Source organism: Oncorhynchus kisutch, unplaced genomic scaffold (assembly GCF_002021735.2).
Source record: "Oncorhynchus kisutch isolate 150728-3 unplaced genomic scaffold, Okis_V2 Okis03b-Okis08b_hom, whole genome shotgun sequence".
NCBI lineage: Eukaryota > Metazoa > Chordata > Actinopteri > Salmoniformes > Salmonidae > Oncorhynchus > Oncorhynchus kisutch.
In genome coordinates this window covers 5,813,376-5,830,836 of record NW_022261980.1, presented here as the reverse complement: position 1 = coordinate 5,830,836, position 17,461 = coordinate 5,813,376, and the positions used below count along the sequence as shown (strand labels likewise).

The 17,461-nt window shown below is 46.6% G+C and overlaps 1 protein-coding gene across 1 annotated transcript; it reads left to right on the top strand.

Annotated features, from left to right (window-relative positions):
* Positions 1–344: 344 nt before the first annotated feature.
* Positions 345–9,570, top strand: eif3m (eukaryotic translation initiation factor 3, subunit M). Its single transcript, XM_031812665.1, has 11 exons — positions 345–475; positions 1,321–1,453; positions 1,863–2,001; positions 2,427–2,550; positions 4,037–4,131; positions 4,363–4,446; positions 4,560–4,659; positions 4,833–4,914; positions 8,093–8,236; positions 8,584–8,644; positions 9,329–9,570. Exons 1-11 carry the CDS (start codon positions 434–436, stop codon positions 9,450–9,452), a joined length of 1,128 nt encoding a protein of 375 aa, XP_031668525.1. The 5' UTR covers positions 345–433; the 3' UTR covers positions 9,453–9,570.
* Positions 9,571–17,461: the final 7,891 nt, after the last annotated feature.

Genomic DNA, 17,461 nt, shown 5'->3' with positions numbered 1-17,461 from the left:
CCGTGATTGGGAGTACCATAGGGCGGTGCACAATTGGCCCAGCGTCGTTTGGCTGGTGTAGGCCATCATTCTAAATAAGAATTTGTTCTTAACTGACTTGCCTAGTTAAATAAAGGTTACATTTAAACATGTAACAACTGGTGGGGGGAACAAAAACTAAATGGTTACATTGTATCATAATTACATAATCAAACACGAATAAACATTACATCGTTTGGCCGTATGTTGTAAATGTAGAGGTTAGGCTACCTAATCATTTTGTATGAAACAATATGAGAAAAAGTTCAGTCCAGCAGAATTATCACTACGGTCACTTTAACAGGATGACCCGGAAGTGCATCATGTTTGCCGGTCGTAAAGCGTTTTCTTTTCCGGTGGCCTCAGCGGTAGTGCGAGCGTGGATTTGATCTAGGCTCACTAAAATAATTATAAAATGAGTGTCCCAGCATTTATCGACATAACTGAAGAGGACCAGGTACGATTTAAGTGTTTTAGTAATAGTAAAAAAAAAGAATGAGCACACTCATGTCGATATGTAACGTTACGACAAAGGGTGACATACCAGATAACATTAGCATGCTACCGTTAGCCATATAATGAGTCAATGCCAATGACTATGATCAGTACACTAGCTAGTTAGCCTAGCTGTTTGTTAGCTAGTATGCTAACTTTACAGCTGGATCCATTTTCACCCCCAGTTAAATGGATCTAGATCTCTTTGTAAACTAGCTATATCCCCGTGATTTGTGTTTACTTAATGAAACGTATTGCCAGCTGATGCATTTGTTTTACACGTAACTAGGAATGTACGTTAGGTAACTAGCGAACAGTTAGTTGCAGTCTACAACATCAACAATTTTTTCAATGTTTGCATCCAATGTAGCTAGCTAACTGGTTAGAATAGTTGACTAGCTTTGGATGAAGACACAAGCTAGTTGTAATGTATAGATTAACTGCCAGCTGTAAGGCTTGGAGAAGGAAAATACGTCATTGTGCAGCCTTAATCAAATGTACAATTTAAATATCTTTAGTGACAGCTGTTAAGTAGTGCATGTTTTGTTATTGGACTAAGTGTCATCGCTGTGTCTGTAGTTTAATCTGGGGTGCATTCATTAGTCTGATTCCGTTAAACTTTTTACAACGGAAAATATGTACTTTTTACTCAAGGAACCAAACAGAAGCAAATGGGAAAGGACCCAATAGAAACTGTAGTTTTCGTTGGAGAACGTTTTACGTTTGGTTTCACAGACAAAATGTTTCGCAAAGGAATCTGACTAATAAATACACCCCTGTTCTTTTATAACATGTTGTTGTTGACAGGCCTCAGAGCTCAGGGCCTACATCAAAGCCAAAGGAGCAGAGATCTCAGAGGAAAACTCAGAAGGTGGTCTCCATGTGGACCTGGCTCAAATCATTGAGGCCTGTGACGTCTGCCTCAAGGATGACGATAAAGGTGAGTGACACCAGGGAAACGCTAACCTATAGCCAGTGGCACTTCTAAAGGACTGCTCACATTGGTGAAGTATCCATGTAGAGAAGGCAAACATGCCCAAGGCATCTACAGATACGCCTGTCTGCATGATGTCAGCACACACATGAACTGTAAACTGTCCTCTCTCACTCTTGTCTTTCTGTCTGTCAGCCCCTCCCCCTCATTGTCTTGTTCCCTTAATTCATCTGCTGTTTCTACCTCTGCTGTTTTCCTTTCCATCTCTCTACCCATCCTGTCCTTTTTGTTTTTTCCTGGACCCCCACTTATATTTGTTTTTCTGTTTCATCCTAAAAGTGGCTGGTATGAATGAGTCTTGAATGATGATGAATGGTGTCATTGTGATTGATAGTTGTCTCTCTCCTCTCTGTAGAAGTGGAGAGTGTGATGAACAGCATAGTGTCGCTGCTACTCATCCTGGAGACAGAGAAACAGGAGACCCTGATCGAGAGTCTGTGTGAGAAGCTGGTCAAGTCCCGAGAGGGAGAGAGGCCTTCCCTCAGGATGCAGCTGTAAGTCCACACACTCATCTATCTCTGTTCTCTACTAGTCTCCCTGACCGGTGAGGTATGCAGCCACCCACACGATGCCTGGAGCACTCGGACATAGTGAATGGAGTCAGCGACCCAAGATTTGGGTTTGTTTATGCATTATGGGGCGGCAGCGTAGCCTAGTGGTTAGAGCGTTGGACTAGTAACCGGAAGGTTGCGAGTTCAAACCCCCGAGCTGACATGGTACAAATCTGTCGTTCTGCCCCTGAACAGGCAGTTAACCCATTGTTCCCAGGCCGTCATTGAAAATAAGAATATGTTCTTAACTGACTTGCCTGGTTAAATAAAGGTAAAAAAAAAAAATGGAAGAAGTGGGACCCTTGTAAACACTAATTGTAAGCCATGTCTTAATGGTCAAGTTAACGTGTATGGTTTTGGTTGTGTAGGCTGAGTAACCTGTTCCATGGTATGGATGAGACGGCCCCAGTGAGGTACACAGTCTACTGCAGCCTCATCAAGGTAGCAACCACCTGCAACGCCATCGCTTTCATCCCCACGGACCTCGACCAGGTACGCTCACCGTGCACACTCGCCATACACTGTCACTCTCACCGTGCACACTCACCATACACTGTCACGCTCACTGTGCACACTCACCATATACTGTCACTCTCACCGTGCACACTCGCCATACACTGTCACGCTCACCGTGCACACTCGCCATATACTGTCACTCTCACTGTGCACACTCGCCATACACTGTCACTCTCACTGTGCACACTCGTCATATACTGTCGCTCTGATTGTGCACACTCGCCATATACTGTCACTCTCATTGTGCACACTCGCCATATACTGTCACTCTCACCGTGTACACTCGCCATACACTGTCACGCTCACTGTGCACACTCGCCATACACTGTCACGCTCACTGTGCACACTCGCCATACACTGTCACTCTCACTGTGCACACTCGCCATATATTGTCACGCACAGGGTACACTCGCCATATACTGTCACTCACCGTGCACACTCGCCATACACTGTCACACTCACCGTGCACGGTCACTCTCACCATGCACATTTGCCATATACTGTCAGTCACCGTGCACACTCGCCATATACTGTCACTCTCACCGTGGACACTCGCCATATACTGTCACTCTCACCGTGCACACTCGCCATATACTGTCACTCTCACCGTGCACACTCGCCATATACTGTCACTCTCACCGTGCACACTCGCCATATACTGTCACTCTCACCGTGCACACTCGCCATATACTGTCACTCTCACCGTGCACACTCGCCATATACTGTCACTCTCACCGTGCACACTCGCCATATACTGTCACTCTCACCGTGCACACTCGCCATATACTGTCACTCTCACCGTGCACACTCGCCATATACTGTCACTCTCACCGTGCACACTCGCCATATACTGTCACTCTCACCGTGCACACTCGCCATATACTGTCACTCTCACCGTGCACACTCGCCATATACTGTCACTCTCACCGTGCACACTCGCCATATACTGTCACTCTCACCGTGCACACTCGCCATATACTGTCACTCTCACCGTGCACACTCGCCATATACTGTCACTCTCACCGTGCACACTCGCCATATACTGTCACTCTCACCGTGCACACTCGCCATATACTGTCACTCTCACCGTGCACACTCGCCATATACTGTCACTCTCACCGTGCACACTCGCCATATACTGTCACTCTCACCGTGCACACTCGCCATATACTGTCACTCTCACCGTGCACACTCGCCATATACTGTCACTCTCACCGTGCACACTCGCCATATACTGTCACTCTCACCGTGCACACTCGCCATATACTGTCACTCTCACCGTGCACACTCGCCATATACTGTCACTCTCACCGTGCACACTCGCCATATACTGTCACTCTCACCGTGCACACTCGCCATATACTGTCACTCTCGCCGTGCACACTCGCCATATACTGTCACTCTCGCCGTGCACACTCGCCATATACTGTCACTCTCACCTGCTTGTGTGTTTGTGGTTCAGGTGCGTAAGTGGATCACAGACTGGAACCTGAACACAGAGAAGAAACACACACTGCTAAGGCTGGTGTACGAGGCCCTGGTCGAATGTAAGAAGAGGTAACTAACTATACACAGCCTTGTGGTGTCATCAACACAGTCTGGTGCCTGGTAGGGTCATTGACACAGTCTGGTGCCTGGTGGTGTCTTCGGCACATTCATTCTCTGTTATGATTGTTTATTTTCCATATTTTTCTAATTCCTCAGTACAATGGGATATGTGTTGTGTATCTGCAATGTTTTCTTTTTCTGAGCTGGTTCTTGTGTCACTGAGTGTGTGTTCCTCTGCAGCGAGGCTGCAGCTAAGGTGATGGTGGAGCTGCTGGGGAGTTACACAGAGGACAACGCCTCACAAGCACGCGTTGATGCCCACAGGTACATATATACCCACCTCTATCCTACTCTTATCCTACCATCATAACTACAAGATCTGACACGTGACTGGCTGTCTTTGCTGTTACTCACCCCTCTCTGGTTCCTCCCCCCAGATGCATTGTACGAGCCCTGAAAGACCCCAACACCTTCCTGTTGGACCACCTCCTGGCCCTCAAACCTGTCCGCTTCCTAGAGGGAGAACTCCTCCACGACGTGAGTACTGAAGCCCAGCTCAGGGAACAGCTCATCCTGCTGATAACAAGGCCGTGACATTTGAACTCTGAGGATTTAATAGGTTCATATGAATCCATTCATAACAAAGATGCTACATTATTACCTGGTTGTTTTAACAGTGACTTCTCTCACTCTCTCGCCTTCATTCACAGCTCCTAACCATCTTTGTGAGTGCAAAGCTAGCTGCCTACGTGAAGTTTTACCAGAGCAACAAAGACTTCATCGATTCCCTCGGTGAGTGATCAAGACTCAATGGGGCTACCTCGCGGCTAGTGACCTGACTGCAGAGATCAAATCCCCCCCGGGGACACACACACACACACCCTGCCTAGCCTAAATCGCTGACCTCCGTGGATACAGGGTTGGAATGTGTGTGTCAGCAGTGTCTCTCTGTCCACACACACACACTGCTGAGAACGTAGTTGTCCAATTAACATGGTTGGTCCTCCCACATAAGTCAGGTGGTATTGGCTCTCACTGCAGACATGGTGGTGTTTGTGTTAATATGCCTAGTCACTGTAGTTCCACACTGCTGGGCACAGAGCAATTAGCCAAGGGACCCTCCCTGAGTCAAGTGGAATTGAGTGTGCTCGTGTGTTCATCACAGAACGATTACCTCTTGGAGTTTCCCTCCAAGGTCGCCCTGAGAGTTTGAACCGTAGTCAGTTACATTCTTCATCACCCAGCCAACTGACTATTATTGTGCATTCAGTAATTATAGTTAATGATCTCATGATTAATGGTACCTAAGAGTTGGTGACCTGTCATTGATTGATATCTATTTCATTGTCATGTCTTGTTATTCCTGTGTTTTAATAACTGTCTTCCTGTCCCCAGGTCTCAACCATGATGTTAGTCCTGTGTTTTAATAACTGTCTTCCTGTCCCCAGGTCTCAACCATGATGTTATTCCTGTGTTTTAATAACTGTCTTCCTGTCCCCAGGTCTCAACCATGATGTTATTCCTGTGTTTTAATAACTGTCTTCCTGTCCCCAGGTCTCAACCATGATGTTAGTCCTGTGTTTTATTGATGGTCTTCCTGTCCCCAGGTCTCAACCATGATGTTAGTCCTGTGTTTTACTGACTGTCTTCCTGTCCCCAGGTCTCAACCATGATGTTAGTCCTGTGTTTTATTGACTGTCTTCCTGTCCCCAGGTCTCAACCATGATGTTAGTCCTGTGTTTTATTGACTGTCTTCCTGTCCCCAGGTCTCAACCATGATGTTAGTCCTGTGTTTTATTGACTGTCTTCCTGTCCCCAGGTCTCAACCATGATGTTAGTCCTGTCCCCAGGTCTCAACCATGATGTCTGTCCTGTCCCCAGGTCTCAACCATGATGTCTGTCCTGTCCCCAGGTCTCAACCATGATGTCTGTCCTGTCCCCAGGTCTCAACCATGATGTTAGTCCTGTCCCCAGGTCTCAACCATGATGTTAGTCCTGTGTTTTATTGACTGTCTTCCTGTCCCCAGGTCTCAACCATGATGTTAGTCCTGTCCCCAGGTCTCAACCATGTTAGTCCTGTGTTTTATTGACTGTCTTCCTGTCCCCAGGTCTCAACCATGATGTCTGTCCTGTCCCCAGGTCTCAACCATGATGTCTGTCCTGTCCCCAGGTCTCAACCATGATGTTAGTCCTGTCCCCAGGTCTCAACCATGATGTTAGTCCTGTGTTTTATTGATGGTCTTCCTGTCCCCAGGTCTCAACCATGTTAGTCCTGTGTTTTATTGACTGTCTTCCTGTCCCCAGGTGTCAACCATGATGTTAGTCCTGTCCCCGGGTGTCAACCATGATGTTAGTCCTGTCCCCAGGTCTCAACCATGATGTTAGTCCTGTGTTTTATTGACTGTCTTCCTGTCCCCAGGTCTCAACCATGATGTCTGTCCTGTGTTTTATGACTGTCTTCCTGTCCCCAGGTCTCAACCATGATGTTAGTCCTGTGTTTTACTGACTGTCTTCCTGTCCCCAGGTCTCAACCATGATGTTAGTCCTGTGTTTTATTCACTGTTAGTCCTGTCCCCAGGTCTCAACCATGATGTTAGTCCTGTCCCCAGGTCTCAACCATGATGTTAGTCCTGTCCCCAGGTCTCAACCATGATGTTAGTCCTGTGTTTTACTGACGGTCTTCCTGTCCCCAGGTCTCAACCATGATGTTAGTCCTGTCCCCAGGTCTCAACCATGATGTTAGTCCTGTGTTTTATTGACTGTCTTCCTGTCCCCAGGTCTCAACCATGATGTTAGTCCTGTGTTTTACTGACTGTCTTCCTGTCCCCAGGTCTCAACCATGATGTTAGTCCTGTGTTTTATTGACAGTCTTCCTGTCCCCAGGTCTCAACCATGATGTTAGTCCTGTGTTTTACTGACTGTCTTCCTGTCCCCAGGTCTCAACCATGATGTTAGTCCTGTGTTTTATTGACTGTCTTCCTGTCCCTAGGTCTCAACCATGATGTTAGTCCTGTCCCCAGGTCTCAACCATGATGTTAGTCCTGTGTTTTACTGACGGTCTTCCTGTCCCCAGGTCTCAACCATGATGTTAGTCCTGTCCCCATGTCTCAACCATGATGTTAGTCCTGTGTTTTATTGACTGTCTTCCTGTCCCCAGGTCTCAACCATGATGTTAGTCCTGTGTTTTACTGACTGTCTTCCTGTCCCCAGGTCTCAACCATGATGTTAGTCCTGTGTTTTATTGACTGTCTTCCTGTCCCTAGGTCTCAACCATGATGTTAGTCCTGTGTTTTATTGACTGTCTTCCTGTCCCCAGGTCTCAACCATGATGTTAGTCCTGTGTTTTATTGACTGTCTTCCTGTCCCCAGGTCTCAACCATGATGTTAGTCCTGTGTTTAATTGACTGTCTTCCTGTCCTTAGGTCTCAACCATGATGTTAGTCCTGTGTTTTATTGACTGTCTTCCTGTCCCCAGGTCTCAACCATGATGTTAGTCCTGTGTTTTATTGACTGTCTTCCTGTCCCCAGGTCTCAACCATGATGTTAGTCCTGTCCCCAGGTCTCAACCATGATGTTAGTCCTGTGTTTTATTGACTGTCTTCCTGTCCCCAGGTCTCAACCATGATGTTAGTCCTGTCCCCAGGTCTCAACCATGATGTTAGTCCTGTGTTTTATTGACTGTCTTCCTGTCCCCAGGTCTCAACCATGATGTTAGTCCTGTGTTTTATTGACTGTCTTCCTGTCCCCAGGTCTCAACCATGATGTTAGTCCTGTCCCCAGGTCTCAACCATGATGTTAGTCCTGTGTTTTATTGACTGTCTTCCTGTCCCCAGGTCTCAACCATGATGTTAGTCCTGTCCCCAGGTCTCAACCATGATGTTAGTCCTGTGTTTTACTGACGGTCTTCCTGTCCCCAGGTCTCAACCATGATGTTAGTCCTGTGTTTTACTGACGGTCTTCCTGTCCCCAGGTCTCAACCATGAGCAGAACATGGCTAAGATGTGTCTGCTGACGTTCATGGGCATGGCGGTGGAGTTTAAAGAGATCTCCTTTGACACCATGCAGCAGGAGCTGCAGTTAGAAGAAGACCAAGTAGAAGCCTTCGTCATCGACGGTACCAACACCGCCTCAAATCCAATCTGACCCACACACCCTCTAATAATACTATACTCCCCTCTGACAACGCTGGAATTCCCCCTCGGTGCAACAGTCCACCTATCTATAAACACAAAAAGTTCAAACGGTCAAAACAGGATGTTGTCTGTAGATGTATTTTTTTTAACAAATTGAGGAACCAAACTGTCATAGGAGCAGACATGTAGGAGTTAGTATCCTTATTGTTACTGTGACGTTGGTCGTCCTCTCAGAAGTCTGTAATGTGTTTGAGGGTTGCCTTGACACACGGATACTCCCTCTTGTCTGCCGCCCACCTCAATGTCTTCCTGTCTCTTTTGTCTGTAGCCGTTCGGACTAAGATGGTGTACTGCAAGATTGACCAGACACAGCGAAAGGTTATCGTGAGGTAAGCCAAAAGAATAATATTTTAAGAACGTGCTATTCAAATCAGGTGTATTCTGCCATGTCAGCGGCTGCGTTTGGCAGGCTAAAGCTGTGTCGTATTACGGCGAAACATTTTGCAACAGAAAACGGAAACTGGTGTTGTAGTAGTCCCTCCCCTTTTTCAGTCCTTTTTCTTCCGTTTGGTGCCTAATGAATATGACCCTGTAATAGACACTCTTTACTGTGTAGCAATCAGCTCAAGGTTTCTGACAACCCTTCTTCAGAGCTCCCCACTATAAAACCATAGAGTTGGTCTTTGTTCTTGTGTTGCTGTACAGAAATACTTTTTTTCACCTTTGGAGGCTTTTTTTTTGCCAGTTGAGTATAAATGCTATTGTTGATGGGTTTCCGCAAAGGAAATCTAGACATCTATTTTTATTCTGTGCTACAAAACAGGTTCCCTTTGACTCTGATCTGATTGGTGCTTACGGTTGTGGTATGTTCTATGCATACCTATTAATCATAGGGTTTTGTTGTGTGTATGACAAGGAAAATGTCTTCCCTCTAGGTACTTCAGACGTATTACTACACTGTCAGAGGGAGACTCAAAACTCTTAAGATTTCCAATGATACCTTTCAGGGTTGCCAGGTATGGCATTATGCTCCCCTTTCCCTAACCAGGTGTCTTCATCTCTGCCCCCATCAGCCACAGCACACACCGCACCTTCGGCAAGCAGCAGTGGCAGCAGCTCTACGACAGTCTCAGCTCCTGGAAGGGCAATTTGGCAACTGTGAAGACCAGCCTCCAGACCCTGTCCCCCTCTGCCTAAGATCTCTCTCCAAAACCCACTTAAAAAAAACTTCCCCCTTTCCTTTGTTAAACTCCCTTGGTTGAATCTTCTGTCACCATTTTTATATTCACCCAATAAAAGACTAATTGAGATCTTCCATGGTTGTTTTGCTTGTCTTAATACCAGATGTAAATCATGTCTAGCTGTTTACAGGGGCAAGTGGTAGCGCAGAAGTTTCAGCATCACATGCGAACATCAGCAGTGACCGTGTTCTCCAGAGAAGCTGCTGTCTGTTGTGTTAATGGTTGCTCTTCACCTGGCGACCCGGAGCATCTGGCTCTAGTTAGACCCAGAGTGGCCATGTGAGATGGGGGGTGACGGGGCCTGTTACTGAGGGTGACAAATGGGTCACCTGATTAAGAACTTTATAGACCCTACTCTTATCAGTGCTGTCAACCTGACTCCTCAGCTGAGGTCAGAGCAGTGTTACTTTCAGCACTAGGTTTTTAGACTTTGGGTGAGGTGTTGGGAAACTGATCTAGTGTCAGTTGTTGTTACACAGGTTAGGAATACCGTGTCCTATCTCAATGGTCTCCCACCTCTAATACAGAGCAGTTTTATGATTTCACTCAAGATGAAACATTTACTGTAATATTTATGGTATGACTGGTCTTCTCTTTATCTGTGCCACTTCCACAGAAGACTAGTGACTGGCATTGACCACATTCCTTACCCTAGCCTGGTCCATCTTATTTCATGCTAAAACACTTCAACAGCCCTGGACACTGTTGGACAATTCTGAATGATAAAAGAGAAAATGTTCACAAAATACACTAATGAGCTGACCAGAATGGAATTCCACTCCCTCCTAATGCTGTAAGAGGACAAATGATTGGCTGTTACACTGGTGTGTTAGAATCTGATCTCTAGCAGCATTCCAGAGCATTATGTTCTGAACTGTGCTGGTGTATGTGTTGGATCAGGCATTAGATATGAAAGGGTTCTCTCCCTCAGGGACTGATGAAATGTAGTTGATGAAGCACAGAAGTTGTGTCAAATCAACTTCTTGCTAAAACACCACTGCTGTCATACTTTCGACGACAAATTGACAACGTACCTTTACATTGTAATGGACTTTTTCCAAAAAGATTTTGCATCACTGCACAGTTAATTTAGACAGCAGAAATACAGCGGTGGTTTGTCAGTCAAAACAAAGTATACTTTGAAGAGACATGAGGAAGGGAGCAACACCATTGTTTGCCAGTCTACTGGGCAGAGCCAAAACCAAACAGAAACCTGTGTTAATGGTGATGTCACAGCTCTGGCCCAGCAGCGTCTGCAGAAGCTCAAGGCTCACTCCTATCCCAGAGTCCTCTGGGAGAAGCATCCCCTGGTCTTTTCAGAGGGAGTAAATCACACAACACTCCTCATGGTCACCACCAGCAAGGTGGGGTACGGAGAAAGCAGGTTTAGACTAATGTAGTGAGACAGTTAGGTTTACTGAACACTGTGGAAGTCCCCATTAACCTGCCCCACATCTCTCTCTGTACGAGTATTTCTCCATCTGTCTCTATCTCTCCTGCTCTACCCCCATATCCCTCTCTTTCTCTCCCTCTCGGCTTTAAGTGTGTATGTACTGACATGTATGTGTATCTGATTGATGAACATACACACACTACATGTAACTTGTAAAGCCTTTTGTCTGTAATGTATTTGTCATTATATGTCGAACACCAGTAAGACTAGTTGTTACTGATGAGGATCCTTATCAAATCAAACATATCTCAATTCTCTCTCTCTCTGTTCCCCTCTTTCTCTCTCTCTGTTCCCCTCTTTCTCTCTCTGTTTCCCTCTTTCTCTCTCTCTGTTCCCCTCTTTCTCTCTCTGTTCCCCTCTTTCTCTCTCTCTGTTCCCCTCTTTCTCTCTCTCTGTTCCCCTCTTTCTCTCTCTGTTTCCCTCTTTCTCTCTCTCTGTTCCCCTCTTTCTCTCTCTGTTCCCCTCTTTCTCTCTCTCTGTTCCCCTCTTTCTCTCTCTGTTCCCCTCTTTCTCTCTCTGTTCCCCTCTCTCTCTCTCTGTTCCCCTCTTTCTCTCTCTCTGTTCCCCTCTTTCTCTCCTCTCTGTTCCCCTCTTTCTCTCTCTCTGTTCCCCTCTTTCTCTCTCTCTGTTCCCCTCTTTCTCTCTCTGTTCCCCTCTTTCTCTCTCTGTTCCCTCTTTCTCTCTCTCTGTTCCCCTCTTTCTCTCTCTCTGTTCCCCTCTTTCTCTCTCTCTTTCCCCTCTTTCTCTCTCTGTTCCCCTCTTTCTCTCTCTGTTCCCCTCTTTCTCTCTCTGTTCCCCTCTTTCTCTCTCTCTGTTCCCCTCTTTCTCTCTCTCTGTTCCCCTTCTTTCTCTCTCTGTTCCCCTCTTTCTCTCTCTCTGTTCCCCTCTTTCTCTCTCTCTGTTCCTCTCTTTCTCTCTCTCTGTTCCTCTCTTTCTCTCTCTCTGTTCCTCTCTTTCTCTCTCTCTGTTCCTCTCTTTCTCTCCTCTCTGTTCCCTCTTTCTCTCTCTGTTCCCCTCTTTCTCTCTCTCTGTTCCCCTCTTTCTCTCTCTCTGTTCCCTCTTTCTCTCTCTTGTTCCCCTCTTTCTCTCTCTCTCGTTTCCCTCCTCTTTCTCTCTCTCTGTTCCCCCTCTTTCTCTCTCTCTGTTCCCCTCTCTTCTCTCTCTCTGTTTCCCTCTTTCTCTCTCTGTTCCTCTCTTTCTCTCTCTCTGTTCCCCTCTTTCTCTCTCTCTGTTCCTCTCTTTCTCTCTCTCTGTTCCCCTCTTTCTCTCTCTCTGTTCCCCTCTTTCTCTCCTCTCTGTTCCTCTCTTTCTCTCTCTCTGTTCCTCTCTTTCTCTCTCTCTGTTCCTCTCTTTCTCTCTCTGTTCCCCTCTTTCTCTCTCTCTGTTCCCCTCTTTCTCTCTCTCTCTCTGTTCCCCTCTTTCTCCTCTCTCTCTCTGTTCCCCTCTTTCTCTCTCTCTCTGTTTCCCTCTCTCTTTCTCTCTCTGTTCCCCTCTCTTTCTCTCTCTCTGTTCCCCTCTCTTTCTCTCTCTCCTGTTTCCCTCTTTCTCTCTCTCTGTTCCTCTCTTTCTCTCTCTCTGTTCCCTCTTTCTCTCTCTCTGTTCCCCTCTCTCTCTTCTCTTCTCTCTGTTCCCCTCTTTCTCTCTCTCTGTTCCCCTCTCTCTGTTCCCCTCTTTCTCTCTCTCTGTTTCCCTCTTTCTCTCTGTTCCCCTCTTTCTCTCTCTGTTCCCCTCTTTCTCTCTCTCTGTTTCCCTCTTTCTCTCTCTCTGTTCCCCTCTTTCTCTCCTCTCTGTTCCCCTCTTTCTCTCTCTCTGTTCCCCTCTTTCTCTCTCTCTGTTCCCCTCTTTCTCTCTCTCTGTTCCCCTCTTTCTCTCTCTCTGTTCCCCTCTTTCTCTCTCTCTGTTCCCCTCTTTTCTCTCTCTCTGTTTCCCCTCTTTCTCTCTCTCTGTTCCCCTCTTTCTCTCTCTCTGTTCCCCTCTTTCTCTCTCTCTGTTCCCCTCTTTCTCTCTCTCTGTTCCCCTCTTTCTCTCTCTCTGTTTCCCTCTTTCTCTCTCTCTCTCTGTTCCCCTCTTTCTCTCTCTGTTCCCCTCTCTCTCTCTCTCTGTTTCCCTCTCTCTCTGTTCCCCTCTTTCTCTCTCTGTTCCCCTCTCTCTCTCTCTCTGTTTCCCTCTTTCTCTCTCTCTGTTCCCCTCTCTCTCTCTCTCTCTGTTTCCCTCTCTCTTTCTCTCTCTGTTCCCCTCTTTCTCTCTCTGTTCCCCTCTTTCTCTCTCTCTGTTTCCCTCTCTCTTTCTCTCTCTGTTCCCCTCTTTCTCTCTCTGTTTCCCTCTTTCTCTCTCTCTGTTCCCCTCTTTCTCTCTCTCTCTGTTCCCCTCTCTCTTTCTCTCTCTGTTCCCCTCTTTCTCTCTCTCTCTGTTCCCCTCTTTCTCTCTCTCTCTGTTCCCCTCTCTCTTTCTCTCTCTCTGTTCCCCTCTCTTTCTCTCTCTGTTCCCCTCTCTCTTTCTCTCTCTCTGTTCCCCTCTCTCTTTCTCTCTCTCTGTTTCCCTCTTTCTCTCTCTCTCTCTGTTCCCCTCTTTCTCTCTCTGTTCCCCTCTCTCTCTCTCTCTCTCTGTTTCCCTCTCTCTCTGTTCCCCTCTTTCTCTCTCTGTTCCCCTCTCTCTTTCTCTCTCTCTTTTCCCTCTCTCTTTCTTCTCTCTGCTGTTCCCCCCTTTCTCTCTCTGGTTCCCTCTCTCTTCTCTCTCTTGCCCCTCTCTCTCTCTGTTCCCCCTTCTCTTCTGTTCCCTCTCCGCTTTCTCCTCTCTCTTCCCCCTCTTTCTCTCTCGGTCTTCCCCTCTCTTTATCTCTCTGTTTCCCCCTCCTTCTCTCTCTGTTCCCCTCTCTTTTCCTCTTCTCTGTTCCCCTCTCTTTCTCTCTCTCTGTTCCCCTCTTTCTCCTCTCTCTCGTTTCCCTTCTCTCTTTCTCTCTCTCTGTCCCCTCTTTTCTCCTCTCTTTCCCCTCTCTTTCTCTCTCTGTTCCCTCTCTCTTTCTCTCTCGCTGTTCCCCTCTTTCCCTCTCCTCTTTCTCTCTCTGTTTCCCCTCTCTCTTCTCTCTCTCCTGTCCCCTTTCTCTCTCTCTCTCCCCTCTCTTCTCTCTCTGTTCCCTCTCTTTCTCTCTCTGTTCCCTCTCTTCTCTCTCTCTGTTCCCCTCTTTCTCTCTCTCTTCCCCTCTCTTTCGCTCTCTCTGTTTCCCTCTCTCTTTCTCTCTCTCTGTTCCCCTCTTTCTCTCTCTCTTCCCCTCTCTTTCGCTCTCTCTGTTCCCCTCTTTCTCTCTCTGTTCCCCTCTTTCTCTCTCTCTGTTCCCCTCTTTCTCTCTCTCTGTTCCCCTCTTTCTCTCTCTCTGTTCCCCTCTCTCTCTCTCTCTTCCCCTCTCTTTCTCTCTCTCTTTTCCCTCTCTTTCTCTCTCTCTGTTTCCCTCTCTTTCTCTCTCTCTGTTCCCTCTCTTTCTCTCTCTGTTCCCTCTCTTTCTCTCTCTCTGTTCCCCTCTTTCTCTCTCTCTTCCCCTCTCTTTCGCTCTCTCTGTTCCCCTCTTTCTCTCTCTGTTCCCCTCTCTTTCTCTCTCTCTGTTTCTGTCTCTTTCTCTCTCTGTTTCCCTCTCTTTCTCTCTCTCTGTTCCCCTCTTTCTCTCTCTCTGTTCCCCTCTTTCTCTCTCTCTGTTCCCCTCTTTCTCTCTCTCTGTTCCCCTCTTTCTCTCTCTCTTCCCCTCTCTTTCTCTCTCTCTGTTTCCGTCTCTTTCTCTCTCTGTTCCCCTCTCTTTCTCTCTCTGTTCCCCTCTCTTTCTCTCTCTCTGTTTCCGTCTCTTTCTCTCTCTGTTCCCTCTCTTTCTCTCTCTCTGTTCCCCTCTTTCTCTCTCTCTTCCCCTCTCTTTCGCTCTCTCTGTTCCCCTCTTTCTCTCTCTGTTCCCCTCTCTTTCTCTCTCTCTGTTTCCGTCTCTTTCTCTCTCTGTTTCCCTCTCTTTCTCTCTCTCTGTTTCCCTCTTTCTCTCTCTGTTCCCCTCTCTCTCTCTCCTGCTCCCCTCTCTCTTTCTCTCCCACTCTCTCCTAATCTCTGTTTCCCTTTCTCTCTCCTAATCCCTGTTTCTCTCTCTCTCTCCCTCTCTCTCCTAATCCCTGTTTCTCTCTCTCTCTCCCTCTCTCTCCTAATCCCTGTTTCTCTCTCTCTCTCCCTCTCTCCCCAGCTCTGTTTCCCTCTCTCTTTCTCTCCCACTCTCTCCTAATCCCTGTTTCTCTCTCTCTCCCTCTCTCTCCTAATCTCTGTTTCCCTCTCTCTTTCTCTCCCACTCTCTCCTAATCTCTGTTTCCCTCTCTCTCCTAATCTCTGTTTCCCTCTCTCTTTCTCTCCCACTCTCTCCTAATCTCTGTTTCCCTTTCTCTCTCCTAAGCCCTGTTTCCCTTTCTCTCTCTCCCTCTCTCTCCCTTTCTCTCTCTCCCTCTCTCTCCTAATCTGTTCCCCTCTCTCTTTCTCTCACTCTCATCTCTGTTTCCCTTTCTCTCTTTCTCTCCCTCTCTCTCCCCAATCTCTGTTTCCCTTTCTCTCTCTCATTTCCCCTCTCTTTCTCTCCCTCTCTCTCTCTTTCTCATTTCCCCTCTCTTTCTCTCCCTCTCTCTCTCTTTCTCATTTCCCCTCTCTTTCTCTCCCTCTATCTCTCCCAATCTTTGTTTCCCTTTCTCTCCCCCCCCCCCCCCCCTCTCTTTCTCTCCCTCTATCTCTCCCAATCTTTGTTTCCCTTTCTCTCCCCCTTCCCCCCCCCCCTCTCTCCCCCCCTCTCTTTCTTGAACTCTGTTTCTCTATCTTCTCTCACATAGTTTTTCTCTCGTCCTTTCTCCCCTCTCACTCTCTCTAATTTGTCTCTCGGGTCCTAAGTTACTGCTTCATGGATGGTGTGTCATGTGAGATCTCCCAGCTGTAACTTTCCCGTCATTCTCCAGTTGGTTTATCTGCTTTCATGACCCGTCTTATCATGGTTGGAAGCTGGTAGTTAGTTCCACGCAGTTCCGTGCTGAAAAGCAAAAGCAAAACCAAAACAGTTTTAAGGTGAATTTGATCTCCCGTGTGTTATGTGAAATGCGTGTACTCCACTAAATATGAACAGTATGCATATGGACAGCAGTGCCTTTTAGAATGTTATCCAGTTCATTATGCCTTAAAGACTATGGATGTGTGTAAGAAGACAGACTCTCAACAGATCATGCTGACTTGGAATTTTCCCACCACTGAGAATATGATTCCTTTTCCAGAGCAGGGTGCTCAATCATCACAGCCTTGCCTCAGAGTGCATGTTTAAAGCCTTTCTGTAATATCATCTAGCGTCAGACACTAGATAAGTCAGGAATTTCACTTTTGCATCAGCCTTTCATTCTGTGTATGAACATTCCTTATAGCAAATCTAAAGCCGTGACAGTGTCCAGACACACAGCAGAGCACAGGACAAGACATCCTATTAACTTTCAATTAGCACCATCTCTCTCTTTATGTATGTCTCTCTCTCCATATCTCTACCATATCACTACTTTACATAAATAGTGGCCTTGCACCCATGATGGAGATAACCCTATTTAGACAGAGTGCACAAACACAAGTGTAAGGACACTGACAGGGGTGTTGACCTGGCAGGAGCAGGCTATTTGCTCTGATTATAATACTAACACGTTACAAGCGTGTCTTGGGGGTTTGTGATACGTTTGTAGCGAGTCTTGAGGGTTGCTGTTGTAACAGGGATCTTTTATGACAGAGTGTGGCACAAGGAAGTCTTATCGAGAACACACCTCTGCTCTTCTGTGTGCTGAGAGGAGCATGAACCTGTGGGTTTTAACCTGGCTAATTTATGCACTCATATTGAAAGGGCACAGGAAGCATTGTGGATACCACAAAGAGCACTCTGGATAAAATGCTTAGCCATTTGGGGTGAAATATTACATGCACAGGTTTTTTTTCCCATTAAGAGGTCGTTAAACTCGGCTATCCTAGTCAATCCCAGTAAGTCTCAGGGATAAAGGTCAATTTGCTGAGACAGGTCGCGAGGCAGACACATTAAGAATCCAGGCCATGACATCATGGTCGCAAAAGGAAATGTGCGTCACTTGAACAGGTCTTGTGGAAAACTGGGACACATCCGTTAGATTCAGAGAGGACATGTTTCCCTTTCTACAACGTGTAATACAATGTTTAGTACAATATATGCCTCTGACCTCTCTTAGATATGGACTTGTGTTTTCTTTTAAATAAATATTACAACAAAGGTAAATTGAGAGTGGAAACCAAGCCTTACAGTAGAATGGGATTTCATGTTTTGGTGTGACATTACATGGTATTTTTAGCCACAATGACATCCATTAGTTCCCACACTTCCCTGATTGTGACGTGCCTGTTTCGACAGTGGAGCATGAGTAGGCATATCCCTTACAATTAATAATATGTCTGTTCATTTGTTCTAGGCTAAATGTAAAGTAGACGTTTTTAAAAGCTCTGGGAAGTCTACTACT